The sequence below is a fragment of the Thamnophis sirtalis genome, unplaced genomic scaffold, assembly GCF_051295495.1.
Source record: "Thamnophis sirtalis isolate CommonGarterSnake01/CBP01778 unplaced genomic scaffold, rThaSir2_p1.2 scaffold_4, whole genome shotgun sequence".
Classification (NCBI taxonomy): Eukaryota; Metazoa; Chordata; class Lepidosauria; order Squamata; family Natricidae; genus Thamnophis; species Thamnophis sirtalis.
Genome location: NW_028261384.1, coordinates 140810943 through 140837682, shown reverse-complemented (window position 1 = coordinate 140837682; position 26740 = coordinate 140810943). Strand labels below are relative to the sequence as shown.

Sequence of the window (26740 nt, the reverse complement as noted above, 5' to 3'; positions counted from 1 at the left end):
CCAACCCACTGCTCAGGCAGGAGACCCTACCCCATTCCAGACAAAGGACTGCCCAATCTCTTCTTCAAAGCCTCCAGTGATGGAGCACCCACAACTCCTGGTGGCAAGCTGTTCCCCTGGTTAATTGGTCCAAGACATTTCAAAACGTTTTGGCTCTATTGGCATGGAGGCGGACTCGAGAGCTAAAGGCTGAGTGAAGCCTGTTATCCACACATGTCCAAAACACACACACACACACACACACACACACACTGCCTACAGGTGACTCCTCCTGCCCTTGGACCTCTTGGGAGGGTTCAGGGTTGCCACATAGGAGTGGGAGGGGGGAAATCGTTAGATGGAGTTTTGTAGCCAAAACAAGAAAGTTTTCCTGTGGGAACCAAGGTCATTCTCACAGGTGGCTGGCCAGAGGAGGAGCCAGTAACTCAGCAACCAGTCAGCACCTGGATTGGACATCGTGACCAGTGACTGGAGGGGAAAGAGGAAGCTCGATTCCCCATAGATGGCCAAGGGAAATGGCCACCGATGGCTGCTTGCGCCCTGCAGCGCAGACCCCGAATTTCACGCAACGCTCCCCTCTTTGGGAATCCTTTCGACCCCGCCTCTCCCCAGTGTATGTCCCCCTCCCCTAAACCACGCCCCAAGCTCCCTCCTCACTTCCCCAAAGCTTCCTTTCCTGAACGGGAATGAATGAATATTTAGGCCAAGCCGTGGGAGATTAATTCACGCGGCCTCTCCGAATCGGAGCCGGCCTTCCGGGATTTTAATCTGTCCAGTTAAGCCTCTTTTCCTGGCTTTTGGGATGCAACGGAAGCTGGAGAAGGACGTGTCAATTTCCACACACACACCCCGGCCCGCCACGAGAGTTTGCCTGCCTTTTTCAGTCCTCGGATCACAGGTTGACGGAGTCCCACGGCAGAGGACAAATCCGGATTATCGGCCGGACGGACTGTTTGGGTGTCGCGAAGCCCATTGGCTGCCAACCTTCGGATTGGGAGCAGACCCAGCTGTCAGACACATGTGTGAATCCCACAGGCTGTTCACACACACGGCCTGTGTTTGTCAACCATGGCAAGTTGGAGATGGGCGGACTTCAATTCCCAGAATTCCCCAGCCAGCGTATGTAGCATGGACCTCTCTGTGATGACCCAGGGCACGACGGTGTACAGACCTTTAGCAGGCTTGGAGAGCTGCCAGGCCGATATCCTCTAAACTCCACGCTGTAGTAGCAATTCCTTGGCAAGAAGTCAGGAATAGATCTTCACCCTAACGAGTTGAACTAATGGTCTCCTGCAAACTCCACTCCCCTGTCGCTCCTCTTTATTTCCTATAGGAGGGGCCATTGACCGTCCACCTGTGGCTTTACTCCCGAGTCGACCCTTGGTTCTTAGCTGTTCCCTTCTCCTGCCAGCTCTGCGCATGAGCCCGCTGGGAATAGGCTCCCGCTGTTCTTCTGCCTTTCTGTTGCTACTGAATTCACAAGGTCGTCTGATTCGTTGCGCCCTTGTCGTTACTTATTTCTTGCGAGCTCCTTTTTTGGCGGCAACTGCTGTTTTTTAACCCTTGCAATTTCTCCTCTTGTATCTTCAGACCTATAACTCTCCAAGGTTACCCAAATAATGGCCTCCATTTATTTCAATCATACAGAAATTAGAAGAGAAGAGAATTCAGAATTAGAATAGAAGGGAGTAGAATTCAGGGGGGAAAAAGCCTGCCCCTTCATTCGGCTGGAAATGTCGTCGTCCAAATTAATAGTTTGCAGGCGAAGGCTGAGATTTCTAAGGCTTATTTGCCTTCTCAACGTATATTACTTGTTGATTCCTCTCCTTGTTTCGCTTCCCATCTTCAAATTCCCCCCCTTCCAGAAGTGGTATTCAGACGGTTCGGAGCAGTTCACCTGAACCAGTAGTAGAAATTGCCCCCCAACCCCCCGGCCAAAGGTGGTATTGTGCCAGTTCGCCCTGGTTTGAGTGAGCGGGTAGTGGCGGCGCTGGGAGGCTCCTCCCACCTGCGCAGACGTCATCACGGACGCTCTGTGCATGTGCAGAAGTGCCATGCGTGAGTGCTCCCGGTTCCGAATCGGTAGCAAAGGTGTTCTGGCCCCCCTCGTTCTACACCAAAGCACACTCTGAGCCAGAGATAAATTACGGCATTTAATGAACAGACAAACAGGTCCTTGGCAGCAACCCAGCAGAGAGAAGCTTGGGCAGCAATAAACACAGATCAGGCTTGGCAGCAATCCAGCCTGCCAAGCTCATACAAAGTTCTCCGACATTCGATTCTGTGTTGACTTCTGCAAGGAGGGGCGTGTGCAGACTTTTTATAGTCTGGAGAGGAGCCTAATGACCACCAGCTGAGTACAATCACCTCTTGTAATTGTGTAATTGTTCCTGACGCCTAGTAGCTCTTCGATGGCGTGAATCCAGGAACAACTCACTGGTGTCTGGATCACTCTCCCTTGTCTCCTCCCCACTGGTCCAAAGCTCAGGCACCTCCTGGTGGCCAACCAGCCTCTCTGCGCCCTGCTCGGAGTCGGAACCCTGTCCAGGGTCCTCCACATCCTCCACAGCCGACTCAGAGGGCCCCTCGCTGCTGGAGTCTGGTGGCAGCTCCAACGGCTCCTGCTGGGCCACAACACAAAGGAAAGAGGATTTCATGCCTGGTCCCACATCTATGCCGTCCTATTTAGGCACATTTTCGAGCCGCGGACATGCGTGCAAAAGGGCATGCACGGAAGACTGAGGGCATGTGCGGACCCAGCACGTGTGAACGAAGCGAGCGCTCACATTTTGTGAACCAGTAGGGAAAGTAAGTGCATACCACCCTTCCCCATTTTTAATTTTAGATCCGAGTCCCTCTAAGTGTAGACTTCCATTGGGAAAGGTCTATGGAGGTTCTCCCAAAGATGCTTTTTTTTTCACGAGGAAAATGGACTTTCTGCGTTTTTTCTTTGAAAAGGTTTTGCTGCTCATCCCAGAAGCTTCTTCAGTTCTGACATGGATGGTGGGGAAGGGAAGGATTTACTGGGAAATGTGGTCCGCATTGCAAATAAATAACCATAATCTTTTTAAAAAAAATGAACATGTCATTCTTTTAGTTGCAAGAAAGAAAGAAAGGAGGAAGGAAGGAAAAGAAAGAGAGAGAGAGAAAGAAAAAAGGAAGAAAAAAGGAAGAAAGAATAAAAGGAGAAAGAAAGATAGAAAGGAAGCAAGGAGGGAAAAGAGAAAGAAAGAAAAAAAGAAAAAGAAAGAAGAAAAAGCAAAGAGAGTGAGAAAGAAAGAATGAAAGGAGAAAGAACGAAAGAAAAGAAGAGAGGAGAAAAAAGGAAAAGAAAGAGGGAAAGAAAAAAGGAAAGAAGGAAAGGAGAAAGAAAGAAAAGATAGAAAGGAAGGAAGGAAAAGAAAAAGAAAGAAAAAGCAAAAAGAGAAAGAGAAAGAATGAAGGGAGAAAGAAAGAAAAAGAGAAAGGAGAAAGAAAGGAAGGAAAAGAAAAAGAAAACGAAGGAAAGAATGAAAGGAGAAAGAAAGAAAAAAGAGAAAAGATAGAAAGGAAGGAAAGAAAGAAGGAACAGTAAGAAAGAGACAGATAAAAAAGAAAAAGAAATGAGAAAGAAAAAGCAAAAAAAGGAAGAACAAAAGAAAGAAAAGAAAGAAAGGCTGCCTGGGGAATTCTGGGAGTTGAAGTCCATCCATCGTCATTCAAGTGGCCTAACGTTGAGAGGAAAGGAATGCCAGGAGGAGCTTCGGTGGCCCAGGAAGGAGGGAAACCTTCGCTTAGCAACTTGAAGATGGAGGGACAGGGACTTCAACTCCCAGCAGTCAAAGGCAGAGGGAACCTTTGGCCTTGGCTGACCTCAGCCCGTTGCTTGGAGAGAAAAGGCTCTCATTTCCCACCCTCCCTCCTTCTCTCTCTCTCTCCTTCCCCCCTCCCTCTATACTGTATGTTGTTATATATATATATATATATATATATATATATATATATATATATATATATATATATATATATATATATATATATATATATATATATATATATATATATATATATATATATATATATATGCTGTATATATAATGCTCTCTCTTTCCTTATACTCCATATCTATCTATTTATCCCCCACTCTCATCTGTCTCTCTGATCTGTCTCTGTCTCTCTATTCATCGATCCATCCTCTTTCTCATCTCTCTCTATCCATCCATTCATCCTCTCTTTCTCTCTATATATACTGTATATCTCATATCTCTAATCTGTCTCTCTCTCATCTGTCTCTCTCTATTCATCGATCCATCCTTTTTCTCTCATCTCTCTATCCATCCATTCTCTCTCTCTCATCTATCTATCTATCTATCTATCTATCTATCTATCTATCTATCTATCTATCTATCATCTATAGAATACATAGATATCTCATCTATCATTCTCTCTCCCTATAATCTATATCCACTTATCTCCCCGCCTCGTCTATCTCTACTATCTATCCATCCATCCATCCATCCATCCACCCACCCACCCACCCACCCACCCACCCATCTATAGAATACATAGATATCTATCATTCTCTCCCCTATAATCTATATCTATCCACATCTTCCCCCTCTCGTCTGTCTGTCCGTCCGTCCGTCCATCCATCCATCCATCCATCCATCCATCCATCCATCCATCCATCTATCATCTATCATCTATCATCTATCTATCTATCTATCTATCTATCTATCTATCTATCTATCTATCTATCTATCTATCTATCTATCTAATACATTCTCTCTGTATAATCTATCCGCTTATCTCTCCTCTCGTCTGTCTGTCTGTCTGTATCCATCCATCCATCCATCCATCATCTATTTACCTATCTATCGAATACATAGATATCTCATCTATCATTCTCTCTCTCCCCCCATAATCTATATCTATCCACTTATCTGCCCCCTCTCATCTGTCTCTCTACCTGTCTGTCTGTCTCTCTCTCTCTCTAAATGATTGAACAACCATTTGTCCTGGATGGTATGTAAGGACTCCAGCTTTGGGCCTTGTAAGGGTTGGACTAGAAGACCTCCAAGGTCCTCTCCAGCAACACGATTCTATGATCTCTCTCTCCCCCAGCCTGCCTCTGTCCATCTTTCTGTCTCACTAAGCGTCTGCCAGTGAGCTGGACTGCAGTTCCCATCACTCCCAGCCAGCCAGGTCTAGGCTACCTGGGACCCTTATCCAAAAGACCCTTAGCCTTGCTCCCTTTCTCCTTGACCCCTCTCATGTGGGCCTGATCCGTTGGGGTGGGGGGGGTTGGACAACTAGACCCCCGATTCTAAATGCCCCCCCCCAATATCTTACCTGTATCTCATGCTGCTCTGGCTTCTCTCGGCTTCGTCCAGCGTCATCCCGACCTCCATGAGGTAGCTCTCCATCCGCCGCTTCTCCATGCAACACCTGGTGGCCTCCGCTCCCTGGGGAGCATTCGGGGCCTCCCCATCCGAGCCCAGTGGGACCCCTTGTCTCTTGGGGCTCCGTCGCTGTGCGGTGTCCCCCCCTCGCACCTTGTTCTTCTTGTTCAGGCCGTAGAGCTCCTCCAGGCTGAATTTGCCCCCGCCTGACGTGGCCCCCCGACCCATGGGGGCCGAGCCCCCTCGGGAAGAACTCGCAAACATGAGCCGGAGACAGAGAGGGGAGGGGGGGAAACTGGCACGGCGGAGGACGGCAGGAGTCCCTGCGCCGAACAACCACAGAGTGACTTTTCTGGGCTGTGCCCCCCCCTTCCCAACCTGCAGGGTGAGGTGGGGGGGGGACACGTGGGGGATTTGTAGGGCTAGCAGCTGTTGAGTGTGGTCTCGGTGCTGGTGTTTTCCATTGGGTCCTCGCCGTTCCCTCCCCTCGCAGCCTTTTGATCGCCGGCTGGTGCCTAATCCTTTTTGATTAAGGGGGGGGGGGCGTGTATGATTAATTTATCTCGGATTTTATCGCGGTCCTTTTGCACATAAGGGGTCCGATGACACGATTGGAGCGTCCCGTTTCTTTTTAATGGGAAAGGGAGGAAACGGGCCGGCTTTCGCACGCGTCGTGAAATGTGCACGTGTGTGTGTGTGTGTGTGTCGAATTTCCACAGTCGGCTTTTGAAAGCAGCCGTGTCCCAGGTGGGAAAATCTCGCCGGATTTTCCCGGCTGCTCTTTTCAAAATCATCGGGGAGTTCTTGATTTAGAACGACGATGGAGACCCGTGTTTTTTTTGTGGTGAAGTGAGACAGCGGCGAAGCGATTGGTGCCCCGGTTTTACGACCTTCCTTGCCACAGTTGGGAAGTCATTCGCTGCACTTAATTCAGTTAGTTAAACGAATGAGACTTATCCTTGGACGGGAGGCCGCAAAAAGGAGATAGTGACACACACACACACACACGGCTGCGTCCGTCATAAATACGAGTCAGTGACCAAGCGTCTGAGTTTTGTTAGCTCTGAAACTCATTCGCTGTATAGCCTGACTGTGTTTGAAGCAGAGGTGAATTGCTACCGGTTCGCACCGGTTCGACTGAACCGGTTGGGGAAATTGCAACTCGGTTGCCGTACTGGTAGGGACGGCAGGCTGGCCACGCACCTGAACCGGTTCCCCGGTTGCTGCGGCATGTTTTCTTTTTGACATTTTTATGTTCTGCGCATGTGCAGACTTATTTGCCGGCAACTGCGCATGTGCGCGCAAAACGCCGGTAGAAACCCCACACCGGTTTGAGCCTGCTTAGTCTCTCCTTGCTACCCCGTTGGAAGAATCTGCTGTGGGTATTGTAAATTTACTTCCTGTGTTATTGTGCACATAAAGAAGTGAACGAATCCTGCTCAATCGGTTATCTGGGTGAGCTTTCCGGAGGCGATTTCTACTCGGACAAAATAACTTGAGATCCGGTTTATTAAAAAAAAGAAAAATAATATCAGAATATTCCACTATAAATAGAACGGCACCCAGCGACGGTGCGACAGCCCGATGCAGTTCTTCGGACGGGAAACGGAGGCACAGTTCCTGGCGAAAGGTATGCAAATGCCCAGCCTCATGGGAAATGAAGCGGCTGGCTGTTCCTGGACCGTCCGTACTCCGAGGAGTCCTTGAGGGGGTGTCAGGAAAAAAAGAGAGAGCTAGCCGGCACGAGCCGAGAAGAAGGGCAACGCCCGGACGAAGCTGTCCAGCTTGTTCCGGAAAAGCTCGCTCTGGATGCTCTCATTTAAGCTGCAGAGGGGGTTTTTGACGACATACTCCACGTAAATCTAAGGGAGAGGGGAGAAAGAGAGGTGGTAAGCAGGGATTCCTTCTCCCCGAGCCCCCCTCCCTGCCCCCAGAGAGGAAAAACGGAGCGGAGTTATGGCCTTCACAGGGTCCAATTTGTCTTTTATAGTGCACTAGCCGATATCCCACCGTTGTCCGGGTATTTATTTATGGAGGGGAAATATCTGGACCAAACGTAATTCTAATGTTGGATTTTCCCCCTTACCAGAGGGAGCCCCCTTGTGGAGTAGTATCATGAAGCCCTTACCATGGTAACTCCTCTGCACTGTAGAGTAGAAGCCATTTTACGGCAGTACAGTAGAAGCCATTTTAAATCACAAAAAGGCTGTCTCTTAACAGAACACATACCCCGAGGGGTTGTTACGGGTGTCTTACCCCCACAGTATTTGTTTCCAGAGAGTAAATCATCTGTGTACCAAGTTTGGCTGAAATTGTTCCAGGCGCTCCAGAGTTATGCTGGAACCCACGCACACATAAACACACGTACGTACGTATGAAGATGCTTTATAGGACCACCCCGGCGGGAATAAAAAGGAACCTTTTAACTTCGTGGCACGACATAAGCGTGAACGTCAAAAGCGCACCGACAAAACCGCATCGCTAAAACCGCGATGTCAAAAGCGCGCCGACAACAGCGCGCCGACAGAAGCGCGATTTAAGGTAAGGTTTAGGGTTAGGTTTAGGGTTATTTTTAGGGTTATGTTACAACGCGCTTCTGTCGGCGCGCTGTTGTCGGCGCGCTTCAGCGCTCATTCGTCTCCGCGGTTTTGATGGCGCAGTTTTGTCACCGCGGTTTAGTCACACGCGCTTTTGCCGTTTGCGCATTTGTGGTGGAACCTTTTAACTTGTGGACGTTTCATCACCTGACTAGATAACCTCATCAGTTTGCTCTGCAGGGAGCAAATAACCGCTTTCTTCCAGCACTGATGTTGTTACCGGCTATGGTAGTGAATTGTCGGCAAGAAAATCAGCAAGCTCAGAAAGCACCAAGGAGCCCACAGTCTTCTCCCTCCTCTACTCTGCAAGCCCCTCTCCCTTCTAGCACTGATGCCGTTACCTAGGTGGGTCATGAAACGTCTGCAAGAAAACAACCCAGCCCAGAGAGCACCAAGGACCCCACTGTCCTCCTCCTTTCCTCCTCCATCCACAACCCCCCTCTCTCTTCCAGCATTGATGAGGTTCCCTAGTTGAGTCACGAAACGTCTGCAAGGAAACCACCAAGCTCAGAGACAATCAAGTCCTCCTCCATTCCTCCTCTTCTTCACTCTGCTCTTCTTCCTTCTCTCTGCAAACCCCTCTCCCTTCCAGCACTGATGACGTTACCTAGATGGGTCATGAAACGTCTGCGAGGAAACTACCAAAGCTCAGAGACCACCAAGTCGCCCCTGTTGAACTCTTGAGCTACAAATATTTTTCTCCTATCGCCGGAAACTTTTTCATTCCTCTTATTAAAATTCCCCGGTCGTTTTAGATGACAGTGCAAAAATAATTTCCTAAACTTGCTGAGACTTCAATTTCTATTTTTTTTTATAACCAAAAGAGGCCTTTTCTAATTTCCGTCGGAAAACCGGAACCAACCAGCGGCCAAAATTTCCCACTGCAAACTGACTTTTCTTTTTGATTCCTTCAAGCTTTAAATCGCTTGGCCGTTACGTTAGGCGCGACTCTATTTTAACCAGCGGCTGGCTTCCTTAGCGGTAGACAATTCGGGCCCCGGCTCTAGTCGTTAAGACGAGGACTCTTGGTACCATCAAAGGGGGACGCAACACACATCAATCCTCACATAGCCGTAGATCTGGTGTAGGATGTCCTGGATGTTGCCCACTCCCAGGTCGGTATTCATGACCACCTTGAGTCCGCTGGGCGTCTCGTAGTAGTGCAGTTTGTATTTGCTGGTCTGGAAGGAGAGGAAGCCGTCCTTCCTGCGGAGCGGGGATGTTAAGGGAAACACGCCCGCTTCGCTGTCCCGCTAGCTGTTGGGTCTTGCAAGTGTGACTCTGGGTGTACTAGGAAGGACCCCCCCCCCGTGGGGTCCTTCTCTGCCCCCCACTCCCATCCCCACCCCGAGATTGCGCAGTGGGGGGGGGGGAAAGGATACATATCCACAGGGCTCATTTTGCTAACGAAGGAGCGGATGGAGAAGAGCATCCCGTACATCAGCTTGAATTCCTGGGATGGGGAGCAGGGAGAGAGGGAGGGAGGGAAGGAAGGAGGGAGGGAGAGAGGGAGGGAGGGAGGGAGAGAGGGAGGGAGAGAGAGAGGCCATTACATGTCGTTTTGGGTCATATGACACAGGTGGGCATATGCATAACTTTGTATTCTTTCTCTTTCTTTCTTTCCTTTCTTTGTTTCTTCCTTCCTTCCCTCCCCTTTCTTTTTCTTCCTTCCTTCCTCTCTTCCTTCTCTCCCTCCCTCCTTTCTTTCTCTCTCCCTTTTTTCTTCTTTCCTTCTCTTCCTCCCTCCCCTCCCGCCTTTTTCTTCCTTCCTTCCTCCCTTTCTTCCTTCTCTCTCTCCCTCCCTTTCTCTTTCTACCTCACATCCTTTCTTTCTCTCCCTCCCTCCCTCTCTTTCTCTTTTCTTTCCATCTTTTTTCTTCCTCCCTCCCTCCTTTCTTTTTCTTTCTTTCTTCTGCCCTTCCTTCCTTCTCTCCCTCCCTCCCTTCTAGCTCTCCCTCTTTCTCTTTTCTTTCCTTCTCTTTCTCTTCCTCCCTCCCTCCTTTTTCTTCCTTCCTCCCTTTCTTTCTTCTCTCTCTCCCTCCCTTCTTTCTCTCTCCCTCCCTCCTCTCTCTTTCCTTTCTTCCGCATAAGCTATGTAGTGCATATCCGAGGGAGTGACCCTTCGACAGCTGCATGCAAGGAAATTACATTTTAATATATGTCGATTAGTGGACATTCAAAGCAACGATAAAGTTATTCTAAAAGTTCTAAGTCTTAATATAGGTAGTCCCTGGCTTACAACAGTTCGTTTAGTGACGGTTCAAAACTACAACGGCATTGAAAAATCTGACTTGGGGCCATATTTCAGAGTTGCGACCATTGAGGCCTCCCCAGGGGTCCAGCGATCAAAATCCAGGTGCCTGGTCATTGGTTCATACTTATGACGGTCGCAGTGACCCAAGTCACTAAACAACTGAGTGGCTGTTATCAGCCGCAGGGATTCACTTAACAACGGAGGCAAGAATGGTTGTATAATGGGGCAAAACTTGCTTAACAAATGTCTCGCTTAACAACAGAAAGGTCGGGCTCGGTTGTGGTCGTAAGTCGAGGACGACCTGTAAAAGACTTGGAAGGGACCCTGGAGGTCATCTAGTCCAACCCCCTGCTCGAGCAGGAGACCCTATAGCATTCCAGACAAACATCCAATCTCTTCATCAAAGCCTCCGGTGAGGGAGCAGCCACAACTTCTGGGGGCAAGTAGTTCCACCGATTACATTGACTCAACTTACAACCTTCTGTTTGGTGAAGCTACGACGGCACTGAAAAAAAGTGACTTACGGCCGTTTTTCACACTTACGGCCGTTGCAGCCTCTCCGCGGTCACATGTTCAAAACAGCAATTGACTCAGGCTTGTGACGGGGTCATCGATCCCCGTCAAGAAGGGAAAGCCTACTTAACACCCGCGTGACTAAATGAACAGCCGAGGCGATTCGCTTAACGACAAGCCGTAAAAATGGAGGCAAGCAAAAAGGATCTCGCTCAGTGACGGGAAAACGTTAGAGGGCCGCTGTGGGGGGTTTCCGTCCTGCCATTCTTCTGGCTGACGGGGATTTTCCTCCTTAATTCTAGGCTAAATATTAATTTGAGAAATGCCAAGTCTCGGAAGGGGCGCTAGGCCAGGGGTTTCTCCGGGCGACTCGTCCTGCTCTGGCCCCACATTGCACCAAGTTTATGGAGATGAAGGCAATTTAACCCAAGAGAACATTGTGCCGCTCTGTTTAGCGAAGCTTTACGGCACAGCGGTGGGACCAGAAAACAGCTTCAGGCTTCAGAGACCGCAGGGAGGCCCCAGCGGGGCTGAGTAAGTCCTCGAGGAGACGGACAAGGTTAACCTTTCCCCTGCCGAGCACCACGGGGCAACGCCGTTTGGTCTCATCGTGCTCCTTGTCTTGTGGGGAAAAACAGATATCGGTCTTGAATGGGGTGCAGGACTAGGGGTGGGATTTAGCCGGTTCGCAACGGTTCGCCGAAGCGGTTGTTGCAAGCACAGGCTGGCCTCGCCCACCCCTCCCAGGAGTCTCCAAGCAGCCTGTTCATCATGCCAGGTAAGTGCAGGGCCCACGCGGAGGCTCTTGGAGGGCGGAAAACGGGCCACCCGGAAATGGGCCCGTTTCCGGCTTCCGGAGCCAGGGGGAGGCCATTTTTGCCCTCCCGGAGGCTCAAGAAAAACCTCCGAAGCTTGGGGAGGGCAAACACACCTTGCCTCACCCTGGTGCAGCAGGCCACGCCCATCATGCCCATGCCCACCCAGCCATCGGGCAGAGAACCGGTTGCTAACATTTTTCAATCCCTGCGCAGGACCCAGAATTGTGAATTAAAATTCGGGGAACGGCAGATCCCACCCCGATGTTAGAAAAAAATGTTCTGTTGGAAAGCTAGAATCCCAGATGAGAGTCAGGTGGGGAAGAAGCCTGGACTGACTACGTAAACACAAGAGGGTTAGGTCTCAGCTCCCCTGAATGCCTTAGAGCAGGGGCGGGAGTGGTGGTGTCCAATTTACGGCAACGTTTAACACCTGTGGACTTCCAACTCCCAGAATTCCCCAGCCAGCAGATTACTTTCCCATGTAATTGTCACACTATCTAAGTCACCTCTAATATAACTCTTGTTACGGGTTATTTATTTATTTATTTATATATATATATATTATATATATATAACCCGTAACAAGAGTTATATTAGAGGTGACTTAGATAGTGTGACAATTACATGGGAAAGTAATCTGCTGCTATATATATATATATTGCACTTTGCTGAAATCAAGGTATATTACATCTGCCGCATTCCCACTATCTACTAAGAAAGTTTCCCAATCTAAAAAGGTACATTTCTTCTTGTCCTATCCATGCTGCCTGGGGAATTCTGGGAGTTGAAGTCCACACGTCTTAAAGTGGCCAAAGTTGGAGATCTCCGATTTAAGACCTGTGGACTTCAACTCCCAGAATTCCCCAGCCAGCTCTGTTTTCTTCTCACTTTGCTGAAGTGAAGATCTATTACGCTTACTGCATACCCACCGTCTATTGAAAAAGTGGCCAAGGTTGGACACCCTTCACCTTAAGAGCAGGGGTGTCAAACTCGATTTCATTGCGGGCCGCATCAGGGTTGCGTTTGACCTTGGCGGGCCGGGTGGGCGCGGCCAACTCGCTGCCACTCATCGGGGCCACGATGGCCCTCTTGGGCTCTATTTTGGGCTGTGACGGCCTTTTGCAACCCATTGGGCCGGCTCCGGCTCCTGGGCCTTGAGTTTGAGGCCCCAGGCATAGTGCGTTATCTGGTCATTCCCATGCGAACGCTGCCAGTCTGCGGAAGATTCCTGCACTATAGGCAGAGAACGATAAAGTAGTCGGCTTGATTTTTAGATGGTTGTTCGCCCCGATACTTGCTCATAATTCAGAGCGCTTCAAGGGCGAAACCAATGACCTGGGAGCGATGGGTACGTTCCCCTTCACTGGCGGTGTCCAGAAAGGTTGGCCACCGATCCGTGGGACGTTTGATTCAGATTCCTGCACCGGGCCAGCATGGGCCATACCGCACCATCTGATTCTGGATTTCTGACCCCACTCGTGCCCGCTTTCCCCCTGCCCAGGATAAAGAGCAGTAGCTGAAGCAGCTCAGATACCTGGCTAAAAGCAGAAGTACAACGCTAAGCCCCCCCTGTCCCCCCCCCCGTTCCTCTTGTTCTCTCTGTGGCCAGCGGCAGCTGCCGAACACATGCACGCGCGGCCTTCAATCGGCTTAAAGGGTTTTCTTTTTTTTCTTTTTAATCCATTAACAGCTAAGCTCTGCTCCCTGGGAACCCCGCCAAATTTTTAGAAAGATTCATATCGGGCGAGATTAGCGGCGGACGGGGCCGTCCAATCAGAAAGGCGCGTTTTTAAACCCAGGTCAAACTGAAATAACGCTATCGGCAAAGCGTCGAAGCTGCAAATCAGCTTTCGGCGGACGTATCACATGAAGCGCGAACATCTCCCGCGGGAGGGTTTTGGGTTTGATTTCGTTAGCAGATTTTGAAAAGGGTCTGCCTACCTCACAGGGGTGGTTGTTCGTAGGGTTAATGGAGCTGTAAGTCCCATCGTCCCACAGCCAGTGGCCATATTGGCTGGGGATGATGAGCGTTCATATTCTCCTTGGTTTGGAATATAATTTTAATAGGTCAGATTGGATCCACTCTGTTGGCCTTTAATGGTAAAGGTTCTCCTCGCAGATCTGTGCTAGTCGTTCCCGACTCTAGGGGGCGGTGCTCATCTCCCTTTCAAAGCCGAAGAGCCAGCGCTGTCCGAAGACATCTCCGTGGTCATGTGGCCAGTGTGACTCAACACCGAAGGCGCACAGAACGCTGTTCGCTTCCCACCAAAGGTGGCTCCTATTTTTCTACTTGCATTATTTAATTTCGAACGGCCAGGTTGGCAGAAGCTGCGACGAATCACAGGAGCTCCCTCCGTTACACAGCGCTAGGGATTCGAACCGCCGAACTGCCAACATCTCTGATCAACAATCTCAGCGCCTTAGCCCCTGAGCCGCCGCGTCCCATCGTGGGTTTACAGCAAGTTAAAATCACAGCGAGTCCTCAACAGTTCATTTAGCGACCGTTTGAAGTTACAATGGCACTGAAGCAAAGACCACGGGGAAGCCGGATTCACTCAGCAACCGTGTTAACAGGTTGCTTCACAACTATGGCAAGGCAGGTCATAAAACAGGGCAAACGGACTTAAATGTTGTGCTTAGCAACAGAAATGCTAGGCTGAATTGGGGTTGTATGTCGAGGATTCCCTGCATGGTATTTTATAGGTAGCCCTCGACTTAACAGCAGTTCGTTTAGCGACCGTTCAAATTTACAACAGCACTGAAAAATGTGACTTACGACCGTTTTTCACACTTGCGACCATTGGGTCACGCGATCAAAATTCAGCTGCTTGGCAACTGACTCGTACTTATGACTGCCGCTGTGTCCCCTTGGGCGACCTTCCGACAAGCAAAGTCAATGGGGGAATCTGGATTCACATAACCACCGTTGTTTCTCGCTTAACAACTGCAGCGATTCACTTAAGGACTGAGGCAAGGAAGGTTGGAAAATGGGAGCCAAACACACTTAACAACAAAGGTAGTAACAACGGTGTTACTAACTTATCAACTGCAGTGGACCACTTAACAATTGAGGCGAGGTCAGTCGTAAAACGGGGCAAAACTCACTGAAGGTCTCACTTAACAACATACATTTTGGTCCCCATTGTGGTCCTAAGTCGAAGCCCACTTCTATTTATCTTGCTTGGACAGTTTTATTTTTTCAATGTTGTTTAGCTGCCTAGAGTTTCACTGGGGCAAAAACGGGCGGCCAATACATTAAATTAAATTATTTTAATGCTTAAATAATCTGAATACAGGGAGTCCTCAATTTGCAACGGTTCACTCAATGGCAACGGCACCTGACTGAGGGCCGTTTTTCACACTTATGACAGCATCCCCGTGGTCACGGGATCAAAATTCAGACGCTTGGCAAGTGACTCATATTTATGACGGTTGCAGTGTCTAAGGTCCCCCTTTTGCAACCTTCCGACGAGCAAAGTCAGGGGGGAGGGAGTGGATTCACTTAACGACTGTGTGACTAACTGAACAACTGCAGCGATTCACTTAACAACCGTAGGAAAACAAGGGCAATATAATAGAGCCAAACTCACTTAACAACTGTCTGACTTAACAAAGGAAATGTTGGGGAGGGATTCATTGTGGTCGTAAATCGAGGACTACCTGCACTGGGCTTCTCGTGATTTCCTGTGTTTGATTATAGCAATAATTCATTACAATGACAATGATAATAAATGAATTATAATAATCTTCTATATAATGATATAATAATATGATAACAATAATCATAAAAATAAAAGTAAGTAATAGTAAGTAATAGTAATAGTAAGAAAATAAGATAATAAAAAAACAATAACACAAAGCAATAAAATAATAAAACAACAATAACACAAAGCAATAAAATAATAAAACAACAATAACAAAAGAACAATAAAAGAATTATAATAATCTGCTATGTAATATAAAAACAATACTACTATAAAATAACAAAAAGGTAAGAAAATACTATAGTAAAATAATAAAATAACAATACAATGATAATAAATGAATTTAATAATCTATATAATGATATAATATAACAATAATCATAAAAATAAAAAGATAAGAAAATAGTAAGAAAATAAAATAATAAAAAATGACACAAAGCAATAAAATAATAATAAAACAACAATAACAAAAGAACAATAAAATAATTATAATAATCTGCTATGTAATATAAAAACAATACTGTAAAATAACAAAAAGGTAAGAAAATACTATAATAAAATAATAAAATAACAATACATGATAATAAATGAATTATAATAATCTTCTATACAATGATATAATAATATAACAATAATCATAAAAATAAAATAAGAAAATAGTAAGAAAATAAAATAATAAAAAAACAGTAACACAAAGCAATAAAATAATAAAACAATAACAAAAGAACAATAAAAGAATTATAATAATCTATATAATATAAAACAATACTACTATAAAATAACAAAAAGGTAAGAAAATACTATAATAAAATAACAATACAATGATAATAAATGAATTATAATAATCTCCTGTATAATGATATAATAATATAGCAATCATCATAAAAATAAAAAGTAAGAAGATAGTAATAAAATAAAATAAAAAACAATAACACAAAGCAATATAATAATAAAACAACAATAACAAAAGAACAATAAAAGAATTATAATAATCTGCTACATATAAAAATATAAAAGCAATACTACCACAAAATAACAAAAAGGTAGTATGATAAAATAATAAAATAACAGTGATAATAAATGAATTATTATAATCTTCTATATAACAACAATAATAATATAAAAGAAAATAATAAGAAAATAGTAATAAAATAAAATAAAACAATACAAGAAACCAATAAAATAATACAATAATAAATAAAAAATAAATAATAAATAAATAATAAAAATAAATAAATAATAAATAAATAAATAATAAATAAATAAATAATAAATAAATAAATAGATAATAGATAAATAATAAATAAATAATAAATAAATAAATAAATAAATAATAAATGAAATGTAATAAATCTGCTACTATATAATGATATAATAACAACACTACTATAAAACAATAATGGTAGTGAGAAAATACTATAATAAAATAATAAAAATAAGAAAGCAATAATAAAACAACCACCCTCATGGTTAATTATCCCAAAAGACAAGCCCCCCCCTCACCCCCCACCCCCCCCCCGAAGGAGCCTCGGCCGAGGCCTCTGAGCGCGTGCAGAGGGCGCTCCTCTCCCCCTCCCCACGGGATGGGGGGGGGTCGTGGGGGGGGGTCCTCACCTCCTCCTTGGAAATCCCGGCCTGCTTCTTGCGGTTCCACTCGCTGTAGTGCAGGCAGACGCCGTTGCGGTCGAAGAGGTAGAGGTTGTGCACCGTCATCTGGGGGGAGTGGGAGGCAAAGAGGGGGGGGCGGGGACCCCCATATTAGAGCCAGGCTGAGGGACAGACACCCCCCCCTCAACACAGGGGGATATAAATACTAAATACACTCGCCATGAGGATAACGCCGCCCATCATCCACTCCCTCCCCCCCCCACACTCAGATTTTCGGGGTCGGGATGGACGCCCCCCCCCCCGAAAAAAAAATTACCTCAGCCGCCGCTTCGGTCTCTATGACAACCTTGCAGGCCCGACGTCCTTTCGCTTCCGCCTACGCGACGCCGCTCGCTGATTGGCCCGCTCTCGCTTTCACCGCCCGCCCTTCTCCCGAGCATGCGCCGTCGCCGTCGCTCTGCCCGTACGACGGGCAAAAAAAAAAAAAAAATTTGCCCGGGAGGAAAATGGTGGCGTCGGCTTCACTCCTCTCCCGCCACCCGCCCGAGGCCTTGCCCGGCGCTGCGCGGGAGCGAAAGAGCCGAGCCGGAGAGGCGGAGACGGCGGTCTAGAGCCTAGCCGGGGGGGCGGCAGAGTGGGTCTCAAAGCGAGGACCCGAGGCGGGGGGGCGGGGCCCGCCAAAATGACGGGGGAGGGGGCGCTGGGGAGGGGGACACGGTTTACCTCAGGGGTGGGGGAGGGGGGCCTCCCCTCCCCTCATATGTGCAGGACTCCAACTCCCATTGTCCTCCCTGGGGGCCTGGCCGAGCTGGCGGGGGATGATGGGAGATGGAGTCCAAGGCAGTGGGTCAGCTGAGGAGGGGCAAGGGGTGCAATGAGGGTCCTGAGGGGAGAGAATGGAGGGGGGGGTCAACACAGGAAGCCATTTGGGAGATCAGGGAATGATATGGGGGGGGGGGTTCTCTGCTTCTCTGCCGCCCTGGGATTTCCTGGTGGTCTCCCATCCTCTCCCTCCCCAGCTGAGCTTCTCAAGCTTTTGAGAGGAGGAACCAGAGAGAAAATATAGAATAGAAAGCCTCACTGGGTTGGGGGAGGAGAGGGGGGGGGCTTAGCCTCCCCCCCCCACAATTTTCATGTTTCCCTGAGCTCAAAAATCACTTTTTTTCCTGTTTTTATCCCCGTCGGAATCGGATTCCTTTTGCAATATTAAAAGGACAGCGAGGTGGCGTGTAAATGTAATAAATAATAATACCATGAAGGAAACCGAAACATCTGGAGGGGACGGAAGAGTTCGGCGGAAGAGGAGAGAAAAGAAGGGGAGAAGATAATAAAACGGCAAGAGCTGCGAAGAGAAACGGGAAAAGAACGGAAAAAGAACGCAAACGGGAACATTGGTGGCCCCCAAGTTGGATGCAATTTCCCCAAAACATCTGGAGCGCCACCGGAAGACCGTCGGCATTGACCAAACTCCCCATCAGTCAATTGCAAAAGGCGGTTTCGCTGGAAGGACAGCTGACATCCTGCAAGGCATCATCAACTTTCTTTTTACGACCCCATAATCCCACGCGGGATGGAGTCTTGGGCAACGGAATGGAGCTGAGCATTTTACTGGCCAGATGCCGCTCCTGTTGCCAATGAGGAGTTTTGTTCAGCAGTTGTGCCTAGAGAGAGAAATATCTACCTAGGATTGAACTCACAGCCCCCTGATTGTGAGACGAGAGCTCCACTGATGCCGTCAAAAGATCCACATCTGGCTATTCCAGATCTTTCGATAGGCCAGGGGTCGGCAACCTTAAACACTCAAAGAGCCACAAATGTTTTAACTGGAACCCCCCATCCCCACCCCCCCTTTTCAATACTGGAGCTGACCGGAAGTCCGGTTCCCCCACCACCATAGTGTCTCTTCCTAGCGCGGCGTCCTTTTCCCTCTATCTGTCCTAACCGAAAGTCCTATCAATTGTGGAGGTGACCGGCGACAGGGAGCCGCAGCAGAGGCATGAAAGAACCACATGCGGCTCCGGAGCCGCAGGTTGCTGCTCCTTGGGATAGGCAGACGAAACTGCCAAATCCTTCTGGCCGACCATTTTTTAAACCCATCCAGGGAAAGGAAAGACTTGTCCCCCTTGCTTTTCTTCCTTTGTACACTGAATTTCAACTTTCTTTCTTTCTTTTCTTATTCTTTTCCAGGGACCGGTTTGAGGAAGAGCGCTCTGCTTTCCTGGTGGCGCTCCAGCTTCCTGCTTGCCGGCATTTGGGGGGCTCCCATTATGACAGAAGTCCCAGCCTTCTGAGCTCAGAATGCTTGTGCTGGCTCCAGCTCTTCGTTTAGGACCCCGGGACCATGGCTGAGAAGGGCCTCAGGAGAGCCCTGAGCTCTTCCCTCCACAGCGACGATCTCTTGAGCGACATGGAGCTGCTGCCGGCCTCGGAGCCCCCCACCCCTGGGCAGCAGGTGCCTCGTTCTCCGCTGGCCACCCCGTACGCCTCCAAAGTCACCACCCAGCTCTACGCCTCCCTTCACCAGAGCCGCCAGGCCGAGGCTCTGGCTTCTTCTCGGCTGGAGGGACAGCACGGCTCGGCCCCGGCTAGGAAAGCCATGGAGGCCGACGTCGATCTGGACACTCTGGCGGAGGAGCTCAGCCATCGCCTTTCCGCCGGCGTGGAGGCCAGCGCGTTTAGGCAGGTGAGAAAAGGGACTTGCAGGACAACCCACCTCCCGATTGACGGACCGCTTGGGCGGCTAAGCCTCTCCGTTTCTTGTAGGGCGCCGTGGGCGAGTCCCGCCACATTTCGGAGATGGAGAACGTACGGTGTCACCTGCAGAGTATGCTGCGGGGATCCAGAGATGTTCCTGGTGAGATTGGGGAAGGGGGAAAATGGCCTGGATGGGATGAGAAAGGAAGGGATAAATAAACCCTTTTTCTTATTCCACGCCTACAGGGGGCCGACAACCGATTATTTTATTTATTGCCTTTAGAAACCTGCTTATATTGTTTTTATACGTCACGTAAGGTGGCGAACGTACAGAATATTCCTTCCTACTCCTAGTTTCTCCGCAACAACAACCCTGTGAGGTGGGTTGAACTGAGAGAGAGGAGGATTGGCACAAAGTCACCCAGTTGGTTTTCGTACCTAAGGCGGGACTAGAACTGTCCTGGCGATGGACCCAAAGTTACCCAAAGTATGGCTTTCCTGACTAAGGAAGGATTACAATTCCCAATTTTTAGCTGGTGACTTCACCGTTATTGGGCTAATCTGGCGGTCTAATTTTGGAAGAGAGTTTATTTTCTTTCACAAAACAGAGTCCTCCAGTTTAGCGCCTTTCTATCTTATGAGTCAGACTGAGATTCCCTTCATCCCCCAGCCAAGATAATGGGGCTCTGTTTGATGCTAAAATTGGGGAAGAGTTGGAGGCTAGTGATCCATTTCAATAAACTCCCTGAAGTCTTTGATCTGGCATTTCTCTCGTACTCTGGTGAGAGTTGATGGGGAACTTGTTCAGTGGGAAAAAACGGCCATATGTGAAGGGACAATTAAACTGATTTACTGTTGAAAGCCTCTGCACAGGAATCTTCTAACTGAACTGCTGTATTGTTGAAAGCGTCTGCGTAGGAAACTTCTAACTAAACTGCTTTATTGCTGAAAGCCTCCACACAGGAAACTAAAGTATAATCCTTATTGTTATTGTACTTAAATACAACGAAATTGGTTCATTGCTGAAAGCCTCTGCGCAGGAATCTTCTAACTAAACTGCTTCATTGCTGAAAGCTTCTGCGCAGGAATCTTCTAACTAAACTGCTTTATTGCTGAAAGCCTCCACACAGGAAACTAAAGTATAATCCTTATTGTTATTGTACTTAAATACAACGAAATTGGTTCATTGCTGAAAGCCTCTGCGCAGGAATCTTCTAACTAAACTGCTTCATTGCTGAAAGCTTCTGCATAGGAATCTTCTAACTAAACTGCTTCATTGCTGAAAGCCTCTGCGCAGGAATCTTCTAACTAAACTGCTTTATTGCTGAAAGCCTCCACACAGGAAACTAAAGTATAATCCTTATTGTTATTGTACTTAAATACAACGAAATTGGTTCATTGCTGAAAGCCTCTGTACAGGAATCTTCTAACTAAACTGCTTTATTGCTAAAAGTCTCTGCGCAGGAATCTTCTAACTAAACTGCTTTATTGCTGAAAGCTTCTGCATAGGAATCTTCTAACTAAACTACTTTATTGCTAAAAGTCTCTGCGCAGGAATCTTCTAACTAAACTGCTTTATTGCTGAAAGCTTCTGCATAGGAATCTTCTAACTAAACTGCTTCATTGCTGAAAGATTCTGCGCAGGAATCTTCTAACTAAACTGCTTTATTGCTGATAGCTTCTGCATAGGAAGCTTCTAACTAAATTGCTTCATTGCTGAAAGCCTCTGCGCAGGAATCTTCTAACTAAACTGCTTCATTGTTGAAAGACTCTGTGCAGGAATCTTCTAACTAAACTGCTTCATTGCTGAAAGACTGCGCAGGAATCTTCTAACTAAACTGCTTCATATCTGAAAGCCTCTGCGCAGGAATATTCTAACTAAACTGCTTTATTGCTGAAAGCCTCTGCGCAGGAATCTTCTAACTAAACTGCTTTATTGCTGAAAGCCTCTGCGCAGGAATCTTCTAACTAAACTGCTTCATTGTTGAAAGACTCTGTGCAGGAATCTTCTAACTAAACTGCTTCATTGCTGAAAGACTGCGCAGGAATCTTCTAACTAAACTGCTTCATATCTGAAAGCCTCTGCGCAGGAATATTCTAACTAAACTGCTTCATATCTGAAAGCCTCTGCAGGAATCTTCTAACTAAACTGCTTCATTGCTGAAAGATTCTGCGCAGGAATCTTCTAACTAAACAGCTTCATTGCTGAAAGCCTCTGCGCAGGAATCTTCTAACTAAACTGCTTCATTGCTGAAAGCCTCTGCGCAGGAATCTTCTAACTAAACTGCTTCATTGCTGAAAGCCTCTGCGCAGGAATCTTCTAACTAAACTGCTTCATTGCTGAAAGCCTCTGCGCAGGAATCTTCTAACTAAACTGCTTCATTGCTGAAAGCCTCTGCGCAGGAATCTTCTAACTAAACTGCTTCATTGCTGAAAGATTCCACACAGGAATCTTCTAACTAAACTGCTTCATATCGGAAAGCCTCTGCAGGAATCTTCTAACTAAACTGCTTCATTACTGAAAGCCTCTGTGCAGGAATCTTCTAACTAAACTGCTTCATTGCTGAAAGCCTCTGTGCAGGAATCTTCTAACTAAACTGCTTCATTGCTGAAAGATTCTGCGCAGGAATCTTCTAACTAAACTGCTTCATTGCTGAAAGCCTCTGTGCAGGAATCTTCTAACTAAACTGCTTTATTGCTGAAAGCTTCTGCATAGGAATCTTCTAACTAAATTGCTTCATTGCTGAAAGCCTCTGTGCAGGAATCTTCTAACTAAACTGCTTCATTGCTGAAAGCCTCTGCGCAGGAATCTTCTAACTAAACTGCTTCATTGCTGAAAGCCTCTGCGCAGGAATCTTCTAACTAAACTGCTTCATTGCTGAAAGCCTCTGCGCAGGAATCTTCTAACTAAACTGCTTCATTGCTGAAAGCCTCTGCGCAGGAATCTTCTAACTAAATTGCTTCATTGCTGAAAGCCTCTGCGCAGGAATCTTCTAACTAAACTGCTTCATTGCTGAAAGCCTCTGCGCAGGAATCTTCTAACTAAACTGCTTCATTGCTGAAAGATTCCACACAGGAATCTTCTAACTAAACTGCTTCATATCGGAAAGCCTCTGCAGGAATCTTCTAACTAAACTGCTTCATTACTGAAAGCCTCTGTGCAGGAATCTTCTAACTAAACTGCTTCATTGCTGAAAGCCTCTGTGCAGGAATCTTCTAACTAAACTGCTTCATTGCTGAAAGATTCTGCGCAGGAATCTTCTAACTAAACTGCTTCATTGCTGAAAGCCTCTGTGCAGGAATCTTCTAACTAAACTGCTTTATTGCTGAAAGCTTCTGCATAGGAATCTTCTAACTAAATTGCTTCATTGCTGAAAGCCTCTGTGCAGGAATCTTCTAACTAAACTGCTTTATTGCTGAAAGCTTCTGCGCAGGAATCTTCTAACTAAACTGCTTCATTGCTGAAAGCCTCTGCGCAGGAATCTTCTAACTAAACTGCTTCATTGCTGAAAGCCTCTGCGCAGGAATCTTCTAACTAAACTGCTTCATTGCTGAAAGCCTCTGCGCAGGAATCTTCTAACTAAACTGCTTCATTGCTGAAAGCCTCTGCGCAGGAATCTTCTAACTAAATTGCTTCATTGCTGAAAGCCTCTGCGCAGGAATCTTCTAACTAAACTGCTTCATTGCTGAAAGCCTCTGCGCAGGAATCTTCTAACTAAACTGCTTCATTGCTGAAAGATTCCACACAGGAATCTTCTAACTAAACTGCTTCATATCGGAAAGCCTCTGCAGGAATCTTCTAACTAAACTGCTTCATTACTGAAAGCCTCTGTGCAGGAATCTTCTAACTAAACTGCTTCATTGCTGAAAGCCTCTGTGCAGGAATCTTCTAACTAAACTGCTTCATTGCTGAAAGATTCTGCGCAGGAATCTTCTAACTAAACTGCTTCATTGCTGAAAGCCTCTGTGCAGGAATCTTCTAACTAAACTGCTTTATTGCTGAAAGCTTCTGCATAGGAATCTTCTAACTAAATTGCTTCATTGCTGAAAGCCTCTGTGCAGGAATCTTCTAACTAAACTGCTTTATTGCTGAAAGCTTCTGCATAGGAAGCTTCTAACTAAATTGCTTCATTGCTGAAAGATTCTGCGCAGAAATCTTCTAACTAAACTGCTTCATTGCTGAAAGCCTCTGCGCAGGAATCTTCTAACTAAACTGCTTCATTGCTGAAAGCCTCTGCGCAGGAATCTTCTAACTAAACTGCTTCATTGCTGAAAGCCTCTGCGCAGGAATCTTCTAACTAAACCGCTTCATTGCTGAAAGCCTCTGCGCAGGAATCTTCTAACTAAACTGCTTCATTGCTGAAAGACTCCGCGCAGGAATCTTCTAAATAAACTCCTTCATTGCAGGAATCTTCTACCTAAACAGCTTCATTGCTGAAAGGCTCTGCGCAGGAATCTTCTCAATTAACAGTTAGCACCTGCTAGGAGTTTGATAAGGATCCAGGGATTTCAAGGGAGGTTGGACTTAGTTCCCTCGGGGCTATGTAGGGATTTTAGGCCGAGCCCTCTTTTGACCACCCCCAGCCTCTGCCACTCCTTCCCCTATAGAAGTATCCCTGAAAGCCCGAGTCTGCTTTCAGCTGCCCTTTTTGTGCTCTCTTCTTGCAGGGGGTCCGACGGTCACGCTGGAGTCCTTGGAACACAAAGATGACGACTCCTTTGAGAGTGACAGCACTGGTGCCCTCGTTAAGTAAGATGGCCACAGCTGAGTGGGTGGTCTCTTTAAGTGCAGAGAGATAGAATAGAATAGAAAATGTGGAATGGAACAGCATGGCATAAGGTAAAGGTTCCCCTCGCACATATGTGCTAGTCGTTCCCGACTCTAGGGGGCGGTGTTCATCCCCGTTTCAAAGCCAAAGAGCCAGCGCTGTCCGAAGACGTCTCCGTGGTCATGTGGTCGGCACGACTCAATGCCGAAGGCGCACGGAACGCTCTTACCTTCCTACCAAAGGTGGTTCCTATTTTTCTACTTGCATTTTTCACCTGCTTTCGAACTGCTAGGTTGGCAGAAGCTGGGACAAGTCACGGGAGCTCACTCTGTTACGCGGCTCTAGGGATTCGAACCGCCGAACTGCCGACCTTTCTGATCGACAAGCTCAGGGTCTTAGCCACTGAGCCACCATGTCCCTTAGCATAGCATACCGTTAATAGAGAATAGAATAGAGTTGAGAATTAGATTGGAATAGAATATAAAATATAGAAATTGAATAGAATTGAGAATTAGATTAGATTAGAATAGAATAGAGTGTAAAGTAGAATAGAATAGAAAATAAAATATAGAAATAGAATAGAAAATAAAATATAGAAATAGAATCTAAAATAAAATATAGAAATAGAATATAAAATAAAATATAGAAATTGAATAGAATTGAGAATTAGATTAGATTAGAATAGAATAGAGTATAAAGTAGAATAGAATAGAAAATAAAATATAGAAATAGAATAGAAAATAAAATATAGAAATAGAATCTAAAATAAAATATAGAAATAGAATATAAAATAAAATATAGAAATAGAATCTAAAGTAAAATATAGAAATAGAATATAAAATAAAATATAGAAATAGAATATAAAATAAAATATAGAAATAGAAATAGAATATAAAATATAGAAACAGAATAGAATAGAATAGAAAATATAGAAATGGAATAGAAAATAGAAAATAAAGCATGGAATAGAATAGAAAATATAGAAATCAAATCAAATAGAATTGAGAAAGAATAGACTGGAATATATAGAAATAGAATAGAATTCAGAATTGGAATAGAATATAAAATATAGAAATAGAATTGAGAATTAGATTAGAATAGAATAAGTATAAAGTAGAATAGAAAATAAAATATAGAAATAGAATAGAATAGCAATTAAACAGAGAAACAGAATAGAATAGAAAATATAGAAATAGAATAGAAAAGAATAGAAAATAAAATATAGAAATAGAATAGAATAGAAAATATAGAAATCAAATTAAATAGAATTGAGAAAGAATAGAATATATAGAAATAGAATAGAATAGAGAATTAAATTCGATTAAAATAGAATAGAATATAGAGTAGAATAGAAAATAAAATATAGAAATAGAAAAGAATAGAATAGAATGGAATATAAAATATAGAAATAGACTAGAAAATAGAATAGAATGAAATAATGGAGACATAGAATAATAGCTTTATTGTCAACCTTAAATGCACCCTAATCAGCATACATTCAAATGAGATTTTGTTTCCTACAGCATTGGAAGGGTCTCCACCTCCAAAACACACTACAGAAACATGACAAAAGAAATAAATATAAAATCTACTTACTTATTTATTTAAATTTATAACCTCCTAGAGGCAAATAGGAAGTCTTCCCTAAAAGGAGATGAACCCTTTTGTTTAAAGCCCTCACCAACAATACAGATAGTCCTCAACTTATGACCAAAATGGAGGCCAAAACCTAGCTTGCTAAGTGAGACACTTGTTCAGTGAGCTTTGCCGCATTTTACCACCTTTCTGGCCGCGGTTGCTAAGCGAATCACTGCAGTTGTGAAATTAGCCACACGGTCGTTAAGCGAATTTTTTCTCCCATCGTCAGAAGGTCACAAAAAGGGGGGGGGTCACGTGACCTCGGGACATTGCGGCCGTCGTAAATATGAACCAGCTGTCAAGCATCCGAATGCAAATCACGTGACCCTGGGGATGCTGCAATGGTCATAAGTGCGAAAAACGGTCATAAGTCACCCTTTTCAGTGCCATGGCAAATTTGGTCGCTAAACAAACTGTTGTACGTCGAGGATTTGGCAACGCTCAGTCAGATGCCTCCCTGATTCTCTGACGCTAAGGAGGACAGGGAGACCCAGCATAGTTACAGACAGTCCTCGACTTATGACCACAATGCAGTCCAAAACTCCCATTGGCAGGCAAAGCAGTCATGAAGTGAGTTTTGCCCCATTTCATGACCCTTAGTTGCTAAGTGAATCGCTGCAGTTGTTAAATTAATAACCCCGTCGTTAAGCGAATCCGGCTTCCCCGTTGACTTTGCTCGTCCGACGGTTGCAACGGGATCACATGACTCCGGGATGCTTCAGCCGTCATAAAGAGCCTGAGCCTGTGGTCTGAATGTTGATCAC

The 26740-nt window shown here is 45.9% G+C and overlaps 3 protein-coding genes across 3 annotated transcripts in view; 1 reads left to right on the top strand and 2 right to left on the bottom strand.

Moving 5' to 3' along the window:
* Window positions 1-5851, bottom strand: part of KCNAB3 (potassium voltage-gated channel subfamily A regulatory beta subunit 3) — a 53646-nt gene extending 47795 nt beyond the window's left edge. The window contains exon 1 of the mRNA XM_087714280.1: window positions 5332-5851. Coding sequence (XP_087570406.1) covers window positions 5332-5645 — 314 coding nt within the window. The 5' untranslated portion in view covers window positions 5646-5851. The remainder of the gene's footprint in view (window positions 1-5331) is intronic.
* Window positions 5852-6872: 1021 nt separating this feature from the next.
* Window positions 6873-17302, bottom strand: TRAPPC1 (trafficking protein particle complex subunit 1). Its single transcript, XM_014066192.2, has 5 exons — window positions 17192-17302; window positions 16882-16980; window positions 9361-9431; window positions 9046-9184; window positions 6873-7243 (listed from the first exon to the last, which is right to left on the bottom strand). The coding sequence occupies exons 2-5, from the start codon at window positions 16978-16980 to the stop codon at window positions 7115-7117; spliced, it is 438 nt and encodes a 145-aa protein (XP_013921667.1). The 5' UTR covers window positions 17192-17302; the 3' UTR covers window positions 6873-7114.
* A 1651-nt stretch (window positions 17303-18953) lies between these two features.
* The window catches only part of CNTROB (centrobin, centriole duplication and spindle assembly protein), a gene marked incomplete in the record, with an annotated part of 34693 nt that continues 26906 nt past the window's right edge, over window positions 18954-26740 (top strand). Inside the window, 3 exon segments of the mRNA XM_087714279.1 lie at window positions 18954-19558; window positions 19639-19729; window positions 24238-24319. Coding sequence (XP_087570405.1) covers window positions 19217-19558; window positions 19639-19729; window positions 24238-24319 — 515 coding nt within the window.